This window comes from Anopheles funestus, chromosome 3RL (assembly GCF_943734845.2).
Source record: "Anopheles funestus chromosome 3RL, idAnoFuneDA-416_04, whole genome shotgun sequence".
NCBI classification, from domain to species: domain Eukaryota; kingdom Metazoa; phylum Arthropoda; class Insecta; order Diptera; family Culicidae; genus Anopheles; species Anopheles funestus.
The window spans coordinates 51,036,470-51,049,888 of NC_064599.1; the positions used below are offsets into that span (position 1 = coordinate 51,036,470).

General features: G+C 38.0%; 1 protein-coding gene across 12 annotated transcripts in view; it reads right to left on the reverse strand.

The window, feature by feature from the left end:
* Window positions 1–13,419, reverse strand: part of LOC125769606 (small conductance calcium-activated potassium channel protein) — a 140,233-nt gene that overhangs the window by 104,486 nt on the left and 22,328 nt on the right. For all 12 annotated transcript variants that reach the window (XM_049438380.1, XM_049438374.1, XM_049438394.1 and 9 more), the window contains exon 3: window positions 814–1,872. In XM_049438380.1, the coding sequence (XP_049294337.1) occupies window positions 814–1,710 (897 nt within the window). In that variant the 5' untranslated portion in view covers window positions 1,711–1,872. The remainder of the gene's footprint in view (window positions 1–813; window positions 1,873–13,419) is intronic.

The following is a 13,419-nucleotide window of genomic DNA, read 5'->3' on the forward strand; positions in this document are numbered from 1 at the left end:
GAAAACAAATCGAACCTGCACGGTCATCCCGTCCGTCACATGAAGTGATTTGGGATAACGAGCAAAAACATGTCATCGAATTAAAGGCACACGGAGAGAAAAAAAGGGAAATCAAATATAAACAGCACAAACAGATAGCCACGTATTCACACACAAATGGACACGGAATGGATCGATACTCGAGCAATGCTTTGCAAAACCGTCGCACAACGGATGTGCGGATGTGAGCGCTGGGACAGGGATAAAAGAAACAATGGCACGACACGGACCATCAATCATTATGCTAAGAGTGCGTATTCCATTGTGATGGTCGTACAGTGGTGCTTTTGGTACAAAATTGGCGTCCTTGAATTATGGTATGTCACTCAATTTGCCACTCGCCCAACCGGGGCGGTACCATTTTTGGGAACGGAAGTGGTAACGATTTGCATCGCTAGAATGATTAAAAACATGATTTTCCCTTTTTTCCTACTGCTGCCTTTAATGTTTTGCAACAATTCCACCCGGGGCGTGATACATCCCCCGTGCCGTTGCGTGGAAGTAAAAATATTAGCTGCACCGCCGGTCCGGTTACGCGACGTTTCTTGCCGCTGACGATGGGAAAATTAGCCCATTGGCAGCGGGCATCGTCTGCTGCATCGGTGTGCGGTCGGTAGAACGTTTCTATTTCCGTATTATGGGGTCGTTTATTTTTGAGCAATCGTACACGTGCTCGGTCGTGTCTTGGTCGCACGCTTTTCACACGTTCGGCCGATTTGGCCGCCATGTTTCGGACCGGTGGCAACGTTCAACTTGCATGCAAGCAAAGCTTACCTGTTTGAACTGCCGCATGCCGCCATTGATGCGCATGGAGTCGGCCGCTATGCCGGCGATACCATCGCCTGGTTCGCGAAGCTGCCGCAACGATGAGCTTGGCATGGAGCAGGCATGCGCACACTGGTTCGCACAGCAGGACAAGGTGCTTGCTTCGGGCTGCGAGCTTTGGCGGATGATGCGTGACCCGGACGTCGGCGAGGAGGTGATCAGCACGGGCGGGATGGTCGAGTGCTGCACGGTGAGGCGGCTGTGCAGTGCGCTTCGGACGCTTTCCTTCGAAACGGAGCGTGTGAGCTTTAGCGAAGACATCGGCGTAGTTGAGGCACGTCTATCACAGTTACGACAGGCGCGACATCTGTTATACGGGATCAACTGGTAGCCGCCGGTACCGGAACCGGTAGAGGCGGCCCGATCCGATGCGGCGATGCGGCCACCGCTGCCACCATCACTGTGACAGGAAGCGGATACAGCTATGGCCGGCGCTTCCAGCCGACAATGCAGCTCGATGTCCGGCACGGAGCGTGCATTGTGCTGATCGTCCTCGCCCGTTGCACTTTCTTCCGAGCCGCCCAGCCCCGTCGCGGACAGTTGCGGGCTAGCCAGATAGGTTGAGGTGCGATCCTGACGGATGAGTATCGGTTTGTTGCCGGTGGTGAGCGTGGTTTGGTTGATGCCACTGCTCGGACCCGCGATTGCACCGGTAGCCATCGTTGGCCCGTTGAACGAGGAGTGCGACGCCATTTTGGGCTTGTTGATGGTGGATACGATGCTGGAGCCGGAAGTTGTGGTCGTGCTGCTACTGTTGGTGCCGGCCATCACCAACAGCGAAGCGGTTTCGTCTGAGCTACCGTAGCCCGAGTTTGTCGCCGGATCGGTATCATTCTGTAGGGACATCTTTTCCTAATCGGGCGCGGGACGGAGCAATCTACTGAGCTACGTTGTTACAAAATTTGTCCTAAACTCTATTCGTTGCCTACGGTTGTGGTCCACTGGGTGATGATTTTTTGTGCGGTTGGGTTGTTTGCTTATGTTGAATCCGTCGTGTTACGTATTGGTCTGCGAACGAGAAGCGAAATTAGCAGATGAATATATTTGTTAATGTGTTTTCAGACAATCTAGAGCATAAGCTAATGGTTAGCGTATGATCAAACTAAAACTTTAAGTGATGCAAGAAATTGAACAAACAAAACAAAAAAAAAGTAATTAACAACTCCAAAGCGACGGAGAGTGGATATATCTACGAAATTAGATCCTTTCGTGAATATTATATTTTTCCACGAATTTTCCCATGAGATTTGAAAAAGCAGTCTAAAAGCACTATGACATCGTTAACCACTATGACCCTAATGGGTGATGTTGTATATGTGTTTTGGCACACAACGCAATGTCTGTAGAGTAGTTTTCTGACGAAAAAGGGGTTTCACGAGCTTGGATAATTTATGGCTCTAAAAGGTTAGTTGACAAATGCTACCTTGCGAATAAAAAGAGCGAGAAAACTCTACTTCGAGGCAAAAATGTTACCTTAGTACAAAGTGTCATCTAGAATGAAATTTTATTACACTACCGTTTATCACTACCGTGAACCACATATGTACAACGTAGCGCAAAACTCATAAATTAATATGATCGGAAGTTTTGGTTGTTTTTGTTTTCTATATATATAAAATTCAACCAGTAATATTTTTTATAATAGTATTAATGAAACTTCCACTTTTAGACCCATTAAATAAAACAAAATTGCTCCGACGAGTGCTCACGCAAGTTCACAATTCTTTCCACAAAACACTACCACCATTGTTGCGTTTTCGCTAGAATGCGTTCCATTGTGTGGAAAGAGAAAGATTAAATTACCGTCCCATAAACGACACAAAAATTAGGGAATTGTGTTTCAGTGGGAACGAAGCGAATAGTAGAAACGGGCGGAAAAATACAAACGTACAATATCACTAAAACACCAAACAGCAACAAAACATGGAAAGTGAAACAACCACCTACATGCCTGCCATCTTCCGAAAAACAAGAATGATATGATTACGTGCAAAAGCTTTCCACTGCCGGTATCGATTTTCGAGCTTGCTTCCCGTTACCAGTGGCAGGAGCACGATCCCCGTTGGGACTCCATGGTCCATGGTTTACCCTTTCACACCGTGAATTGAAAACAACCCCGCTTGGAGGATGTTTTTTTTTTTTTGCTTTTTGGGGCAAAAAGTTTCCAATTGTCTAATTGGAAGCATGGTGCTTTTTCCCCAACGTATTGAATGGAAGTAATTACGGCCACAGGACATTTTCGGTCGCAGTCGCAGGGGGCAATGGACCGACCGAGCAGAATGCACGAGATCCAAACTCAATTAATAAACGGCTCGCGGTTTTCGTGCCGGGTACCATTTTGTACTCATTTCCGTGGCTATTTTCATGCAAAAGCGGTAAGCCCGAACAACCTTCCTGTTAATGTTGGCTGGTAAGTAGTGTTAGCCGTCTGCCAACTAACGGACTGAAGTACACCTTAAAATCTGTTCCCTCTGCATACAGCAAGGAACTGTTATCACAAAAAGCTTTTTTTCCATCCGTTTCTTTAAAAAAAGGGTTGTTTAGGTGCTACATTTTTGCCAGTTATCAGCCAATGCACTACTTCTTTCATTTAGCAATAGTTGTCATCGGACGACCTCGAACACCTTTCAACCGTGTTAGTATGGGAGAGTTTGGTTGGGATTAGACGACGTGGCCCAAAAAGGGTTTGCCTCACTAAAAGCTTGTCTTGGAATTTGATCTAACATTACAGGATAGACAGTCCGTGTACGTGCACTAGAAACATCTGTTCCACGGCGCAATGAGGCGTGCCCCGTCGGGTTTTAGTTCGTACTAGACCGGAGGTAAATACATTTTTCGCGTTAGATGTAGGTTCGCGTACGGTGAATTGGTTGCGTACGCGCTTGATTTAACGCACATCAAACATCAAACGTTCCGCCAGTGTGGTCGATTACATTGTTCGACGGTACCTGTACGAGAACTCTACAGCATTAAGCGATACGTGCTTTCTTTTTTTTCACAAACCACGAAATGAGCTCATCGTCAGTGATGCGAATGGCAAGTAAAAAAAAGGAAAGAGTAGAAATAACCTCCACAGATTGAGCGCAAGAAGTATCAGTAGTGATAAATTTTCCCTTCCACTTTTCTCTGGTTTCTGCAAGCAAAAATCCGATCGAAACCAAAAATATCATTAGAGTACAGGGTAGTAAAAAAGGGAATAAACTTTTATCACTATCATCATTCAAGTTTGATGATCATTGTTTCGTTGTTATTGCTTGATCGGTCTTCAAGCAACTGAACGTTGATAGTAATATTTGCATTGTCTTGAAGTTTAAAGAAGCTTGATAGTGTTTTGAAAGGACCGTATAGTGAACGAAACATGTTTTAAAATTTCACATAAACTATTGTGAATTAAATTCTGTATCATTTTTACTATTATCGTTTTTAAACAGATGGACAAATATTCAATAATGCACATATTCTAATTTATTGACATAGATGAAGAAAGTCAGTACCGAAATTTCCCAAATGACTTGCATAATTATTTACCCCAACCGAACTATACATAATTTATCACCTGCTTAAACGTTATTAGACAGCATGATACTCACGAGAAATCGTGGGGAAAGATTTTTTTTTCACATACTGCCCTGCAAACTGTGCACCAACGAAAGTAATTATATTGTGCCAAGACAGAAACCCTTCCATCTTGACGATGCTCACCGTTCCCTGTGCGATGGGAGAATGCAAAACTATAAATTGCTAGTACACGACATAATGTTTGTTTTACCATGCAGATGGTTCGTGGATGATGGAATTTAGTACGTTATAAACTTAACCTCTACTTAACCATGGACCATTTCTGGTGGTGGGATTTGACAGCGTGAAGGCATTATGGTGAAAAGTTTCGTATAGAAAATGGCTTGTGCTATAAAATGCTTTACGATCGGATTTTAGAATGCGTTTCAGCACTGACGTAATGCACACATACCAGTAATTTCCAATTCAATTCGTTCTATCCCATTTCATTGCTTACATCTGTTATTGCATTTTTTTAACATCATTCTTATTTTTCTTTTTCCACATGATTTTTTTTTTTCAAAAATAATTAAATCAGTTGATAGGGGTTTAAAAATCTGTTCTTTTTACCTTTTTACCTTTTACCTAAGGTAAAACCTTAGCAAAAGGTTCATTCAATCTATTTATTTTGATCCAATAAGCTACCCAATTATGCCTACAGCACAAATTATGGGCTTAATCGTGCTTAATAATTGCTTATTAAGGCACTAATTTAGGGCTTTATAAACGGAGACAATTTTTATCATCAAATATTAAATTAATTACTTAATTTTTTGTATGATCCAAGAACAAGGGTAAAAACTTTCATATGCAAAATAAACCTCTCTAAAATATGTCTCCAAAATGACTGACGATTCTTACTGTTTCGTTAATAACAACACAGTTGAATATTAGTAATTTTTAAGCGTATAACCATAATTTCGAGTATAATGTATTTAACGATTTCACATTGAATATACCAAAATTTCATCGAAAAAACCATGTTTGACATAGAATCATAATTGATTCGATTGAAGTTCGTTGATCCAAAGCAATAAAAAATGTAGCTGTGCTGCAAATTGCAGGCTTCTAAAACACATAAACCATCACGTTACATATTATAGCCATAATTGAATCGCTTAGCCTATATTATTTTTAGAGATGTACTATTGCTAAAGAGATGTACTATTGCTTAAATGTATTTCATGTTCAAATGTAAAATATTCTTCATCATTTTTCTCTTTAACATACGGAAAGATAATTTCGAATTATGTGATAAACATCAATGCTGATAGGCATATGCCTCATCAAGGTAGTGCTTGTTCATATCGTAATACAAAACCTTCTTAATTCCGTACTTACAGACGAACGAGAAAAAAAAAACACAAAATCCAAAACAGAAATCCTTGAGCCTAATTTCTCACTCACCGTACCATAATCCATCCGGAGCGATCACAATCGTCTCCGCAAAACGGTTGCTACTTCACCACGTATTAGGTGCTTCACAGCCGTGATCCCCACTTAAATGCGCTGACATTTTCCCATGCCCTCTCGGGCCGCACGTGACACTGGTGCAACGGAGGGATTAAGCTGTTTCTCTCAGGGCACGTCAGAACGTATCCCCAGCTGATGGGCATGGGATAAAACATCCCTGTTTCCGTTGCTACTGAAACCTTGTCTCCGAGGTCCTTTTGGATATTGAATGAATTCGGGCTCACGTGAGAGATATAAATTGAACCGGGAAACATTGTGATTTGTGTTTTCGTTTTTGTTTTTTTGCGATAAGAAACGTTCAATTCGACATTTATGTAGAAGTGTTCAGTGAAATACAGTTTGTGTTAGTGTTGTGCTGCGTGTGTGTGTATTTCAAAATCAACAATGTGCCCGATGAAGGAAGTATTCGTCTCAATCGGGACAGGATTTGACTTTTTTTTACGATCCTGCCTATAGGTGATTTAGGTAAGGAAAACGAGAACCGGCGCCTGTTTGATGGACTATAATTCGATCACGTCCGTCACTCAAACCTCGTATAAATGGATTGATTGAAAACAATAGCTAGTAGGGAAAGCGAATTACTATAGCACCATATGATAAGGAAAACAATATGTTGCTGTTTAGCAAACGTCTTGATCACAAGATTGAGTTTTTCAGCTAAAAATAGACACATTTTTCAATTTTCTTCAATTTAGTTTGCCTTGAAATAATTGGATCTCTCGGGTTCACTACATACATATCCTAAACAATAATTCCAATCCGATGACCAAACAAAACTAAGTAGCGTAGAATAGAGTTGGTCCAACGTACCGGATGGAAAAGTTTACATTACCATATTTATGAGGAACAGTGTAATTCAATAACTCTGTTTTGAAGCCCATTTTCTTCTTCGCATCGTTTCGAATGCAAAATATTTTTCTTTTTCTTTCCAACAGTCATAATTGACCTGGCAAGGGTCTTATTTACTGTTCTGAGGTGGCGGCATTAGCCTCAGAATATGTTTAATACTCAACGTGATGATGATTTAATAGGCTCTAGCAAGAAGATTACGTAGAAGTTATGTAGACAGCTTTTTAAGTGAGTTGCGGGTATAACAATGCAGCAGAGTTTTCGGTCGTATTAAATTATGCAAAACATTAATCCAATTTCCATCAGTGGGATCCACAGTTGGAGGAAAACTTGTAAAAGATCCTGCCAGAAAAGTTGTGCTTGAATGCGATTCGCATGGCATACAACTCAATCAAAATTATCGATTCCCGGCGGTGCGAGAAGGAAATATCCGTTGAGCTTTGCGCCATAGCTGAAAGCACTGTAGTTGTTCGTTGCTCGAAAGTGAGATAAAGTTTTATAGACTACGGGAGCTGTCCCGTCATACGATTGATGGATGGATTGGCAGTGACACGGTCAGGTAAAGTATAGAAAATATCTGTCAAAAATTATCAGCCACCAATGGTTTGGATTTTTCGAAAATCCTTACACGTGGATGTGTAATGGATTGATGAGTTTGATCGGCTTTGTTCCATACTACGAAAGATCAGCTGCAAAAAAATGTCAAAACTCTTTTTTTTTCTTAACCAGATGTTGTCGAAATTGTCTTTTAATATTCCGTGGACCAGGAAAAAATTAGTAGAAGAGGCTTAGCTCATTTTTTGTGCGGCTACCTGGTAGGGCATTTACAACAAGATAAGAAAAAAATAATACTTGAATACTTCATACTTCAACTTACTTCAACCAACCCTTCTTTAAATACAACTTCTTCAAAAACTTCAACCGAACGCAAGCTAAACTTAAAAAATATAAAAGTAAAAATTTGCAGGGTTTACGGTAAACCTCAGCAAGATTAAAATATAGTGAATCAAAATGTTCATGGAACAAAAACCAAACATGAACCAATATTCTACACAAAGCGGTACTGTTGCAACCACCATTTTTACAAATAAGTATAATGTTAGAAATGACAGGATCTGAATGGAACACACGCAACTTAATAATTTCAAACAATCAGACATAATTAGAAATAATGTATGAATGGATAATTCAGACATTATTTCACAAAACGGAAGTTCTTGGGTTTTACCAAAAATAAATATTGTCTAATCAACTAAAATCTTGAGGAGTAAAATAATAACCTTTATATAAAGCAACTCATTTGAAAGCTAGAAAGAAAATTATGTAAAGGAGTAACATACATCTAATGTAATGTAGGTAACATTTTTTTAAAAACTAGTATAAAAGCAGTTAAAAGACTAGCTCCATACACTCTGCACGGTATATTAATTAATACTTGTTACTTAAAGCTTTTCATTATTTGAAAAATAAAATCTGAACAAATGAAATAAAATTAAAAGGTACCGTTGCTATGAATAGTTAAACAAAATTACCAGCTATAAAAAATCTATAATTGCTCTAGCTATAAAAACAAAAGATTCGTGCTATCGGCCTACATTGCATAAAAGGATCGAATCAAATACCTTCGAATGCATCAATACTTTTGAAAAAAATAAATAAAAGACAAAAAAAATCTTGCACATTTTGTATCGTCCAAACAAGCTTTCAAAAATTAGTATACGAAATCGAAATCTATATTTGAGATATCTGTCAAATAATAAGAAATTTTTTTACTATTACTTAGTACACAACAAAATCCATCCCATGCAAAAGTTATGTAAATTGGAAATTCAGATGCATGTTGAGATTTAAAATAAAAACAAAAAAAAAAAACAGATTAAAAAGGTATCATTTAGATAGAATAAACAATTGTATTAATATTTTTATATTTTAATTAAAATAGCCTTATGAGTTATACAAAATATGCCCTTACTTATTAACTAACTTTAACAAACAAAATTGTTATCGACTGGCCATGGAAGAGTAGTTGAGCGAAGGGAACAGTTCAGAAATATCAGTTCATAAATGAAACTTTTGGAAAAAAATGGAAGTTGATAAAAATGCCAGAAATTTACGCATTGCATTGTTTCAAGAATTGCAAAAGCATAAAAAAGTAACTCAGGCTATTTAATTAGCTACGAATTTTCAACGCAAAAGCATGAGAAAAAGAAATACTTGATAGCTAATGAAGGAACTACATAAATATAAAAAAAATCCTTTGAAGTGAAATAGAAAGTAAAAATTATTGTACATATTTTTTAGATTATTAAAATTTTTTATACAAGAAAAAAAAATTCTTAAGAGCACACAATCTTCATTATTAACTTTTAAATCAAAGGAGTGACACTATTTACAGAAAGCAAATGAAAAACAAAGCAAATCGAAATATGTAGGTATTGTAATATTGCGTGCAGCTTTCGGCATACACTAAGTATCGGAAACTAAAAGCACTTAGTTTATGTTAAATCGATAAATCTCATTGCAAGCGAGCTGTTTTGCAACGAAAAAGAAAAGATTTCGCGCCATCCATTCTTACCGCTTTTTTTACGTCACAATAAGTGGTTTTGAATGGCTTATCGGGACGTGATTGCATTGAGCCGCAGCACATGGTACGGATTGAAGGAAATGTGTTTTGTCAAAAAATTTGCGTCTTCGAATTGGAAACGTACGTCGGTGATATGATTTACCGTGCAAGCGTACGTAACCGCGTAACACTGTGGTAAGGAATTTTCGACTAGGAAAGTTCATGTTTGAGTCGCAATGGGACATCAACGGAACAGAAAGATAGCGCACACTTGAGCACGTACCGGTGAAGGAAGTAGTTGTCTGATGTGTTTCCGAGTGTTACGCTTCGCAAGGATTGTGACTACGACTGAGGACATGTATGGTAAGGACGTGTACACTTCACGATCACAGTCCATACCGTGTTTAGCCTTCGACCGGCTAAGTGTATGTACAGATTTGGTTTTCTTGTCTCACCTTTCCGCCTGACTGCTTGATCATTGTTAAACCCCGGCAGCAGTAGGGACAGTACGCTACATAAATTTGCTTTATTTATTTTTATTGTTTTCATCTTTTCCATCACAGAATGGAGCCAGCGTCCATCGTCCATAAGGTATGTGTATAAGGCAAAGAATGCAGAGTAACAAACTGTAAAGTGAAAGTCATTTCGAAAGATTTCACACTAAACCAGTCGGTGGCAGTGAAACGGAAAGCATCAATTTTGAATTTTCCTTACAATACGGGTCCCTGGAGGTGTTCGCATACTTCAGTATAGAAGCACAAAATAAAAGTTCCCAGCAAGAGTGTATGTAGGTTGCAGTGAACTCTAGGAACGGTGCAGGTGGCGAAGATAAAATATCAAGACGAATGGTGTCAGTAGCACTCGGTGGATACACTAAAATTGTAATATAAGCGTGACAAAACATCGATGGCGATATGTTGGGAATATTTATCAGTAGCATACAAGATTACCGTATTTACACAAGGTAATTTCTTAGCCATTACTTAAATGTAAAGGATATCGGAAGCGTTTCATGGAGCTTTTCTTTTTGTACATTGAACTCCAATCCATTGCAGTGGAGTGGACCACAATAAATAAGATTTAAGCAGACATATAAATAATAAAACGTTCAAAATATAATTTCGAAAAGCAAGCTTTAATAATAATTTCAATACGGTTTTGTGAATAATTAAAACACGTAACAGACGTCATCTTCCTTCAAGTGCGCCTGTAGCGATCCTGTTTAGGCGACAGCATAAATAAATTACCATTTTATGCCACTTGTGGTTGCACATTTATACGGCAGATTTTAATTTATTTAGTCGGCTTAAGGTACGCGTTCAACACGCTTGGTATGTTTTACTGTCACATTCATTTACTTCCAAAAGCGCTCGAGCATGTTCGTCGTAAGCAGCTTTGCAACAAGTCAAACTTCGTCTCGTTCGATCTACGGTAGCGGCAAAGCAGACATGGCGTCGCTATTTCTCGTACCGTTTCGCTAGTATAAATAATTCTGCCTCATCATTAGCACAGATTGAATGAGCAGTGAAGTCTATATTTGAAATTGCAGCTACATAACTTTCGAAACAACCACGCGCGATGTCATCCCACACACTTTGTAACCAGTTCGAACCCGCGGCATGGGCACATTGTTTTGCTGTTGCGTTGTCCGTACAAGATACTTCTTTTCGGGGGGAAGCAAATTTATCACTTTCGAAGGAAAGTTGAGATTTTTTTGTTTTGCTCTCACCCGTTGTCGTTTGTAACGTTCACCCCTGTTGATCGGGTGCGGTTGGCACAGCGATAGGGATAACATCTTCGGACAGTGTTGTTTTTGTTTGGTTAAAACATGTTTTTCGTGTCATTTTAGAAGACACAAAGATGCGGTAAGGTAAATGGTAGGATCGTAAAAAGTCTTACGATGAATAAAAATAGTACTAAATAATCCTCATTTGTACTGAGGCGCTCGTGCTGGTGGCAATGGAAAAGGGGTTTGTTTGACTGCCATTAAACGTCGCGTCGGTCACGGTTCACAAAAATGTGTCCAACCGCAAATACGCCATTTTTCCGCGATATTTAATGGTGGGGGCGTGCAGTGTGTCAAATTAAATTTTAATGAAATTTCATAAACTACTCATGGCACTCGTTAAGAAAAGGGTTAATTGCGAGTTTGGCCTGCAAAACGATGCCTCCTTGGAGTTTGTTTGATCGCTTAAGTAACGTTTGCACTGTAGTTGTATGCCGTGAAATTGAGATCATAAAGAAACTTGAATCATGCACTGTTTGTTGTTGAACAAAAAATCCTTTTTATGAGAATAATTCATAGTAGTTTACGTACAGTTGATTGTAGTATTAAAAAGTTGTTTAACAAGTGGTAGTTTTAATTTTTTGTAGTTTTAATGTACAAATATAACGAATACATTCCTCTACAAAATATGCTACTGGAACCGAAACACATACAAATAACCGTAAAGTTCTGTTTAGTTGATTTTAGAGAGATAATGGTAATGTTTGCCCTTGATTCGAAAAATCCTACCTGTGACTTTTCTACAAAACATTACATAGAAAATGTTATTAGCACGAAAGGAACGAGCAACGTAAGTTTTAGAAACTTTCGCAGTCAGATTGTATCAGTAGCATCATGACCTCTGTACTGATAATATGGTATCTAATTTCATGCAGAGAAAACATTTCCATGACACCCATTAATGAAACAAAATACAGAGCTGAACTGCTTCCCTTTGCTTCCCCGTAGAAACGAACAGACACTCGCCTTTTTGTTACAGACACATGGAACAGAAAGTTGCCGAGTGTACAAATCAATAGGTCCGACCAAGTTTCACTATTAGGTAGGTTGTGTGTATGTGGGTGTTTGATGCTTCGATAAATTTGTAACATTTTTTTTTAAGTCTCACATTTCCCGTCTTTGTGAAGGGACTGAGTGTTTCCTTTTGTTTGCTTCGTTACATTCAACCACCGACCTAATAAATTTATTTATTTTGCCACGCCAAAAACTAGGCGCTTGAGTGTATGTTCCGTTGGTTTCGTGGAAGGTAGAACGAACTGATGCTATAATGAAAATTATATCGATTACTAAACTTTTGTTACTTTCCTACTATCCATGAAGGCGTTGTAAGCTTATGTGTAATAGGTACGTGGAAAATGTGTTTAAGAAGAGAATTTGTTGTGCGAATAGATATCTGAGTTCAGGAATTGAGGGGTTGAAAAATGTTTCTATGGTTCAATTGTGCGATAAATGGCAGTGTCAAGCTTGATTACTATCGGTTAAAAAATAGAAAAGTACGTTAGATACGGGTAACATTTACCCTACCGAATACTAATGTCACGAACCATAACTTTGTATTCAATTTAAAAACATTGTGAAATGTGTATTTTTAACATTTTTCTGAATTGTTTATCCTAATCATGTATAAACAATATCAACTAAAATGATAATTGACTTAAATTAGTATTTGTTAGTAGTAAAACAAATTGTACTCATTATGATCATTTGTTACAATCAATTGCATACTCATTTAATACTCATTTGTCGAATCATTTTGATACAATTGATAAAAGACATAATGAAAAATTACGAAACTAGTCAAGGGCCATCAAAGAATTTGTATGTGATATTACACAAATAATAGGTAAAATTATTGCACATTTTGTATGGCACAATTCTTTTAAATTATAAAAAAATATTCTTGTATATTTTAATTTTCAATTTACATTGACTGAATTGAAATTTATATTTAAAATATAAATTTTACACTGTTACTGGTAATATAGCACAACTAAAACCAAAACACGGTTTTTTAAATGAGTAATATATTATAAAACAAAAACAATAAATAAGAATGTAAAACAGATTAATGTTGCATATGCAGAAATTTCCTCAAATTTATAAGTGACACTTTATTGTTTGGACAAATAAATTTAATTAAATAAAGCAAATATAGTTGTACCATAAAACAACTAATTAAAACGATTATTCAATTCAAATACATATGATCCAAACTATATTGCATTACCTCGTTTCATAAATCCCGTTTCAAAGCACGGAAGAATTACCTTGAACATTTTTGTTCGTATATTCATCCATTGCCCGTTCCCTTTCTGCTAAACGTAGT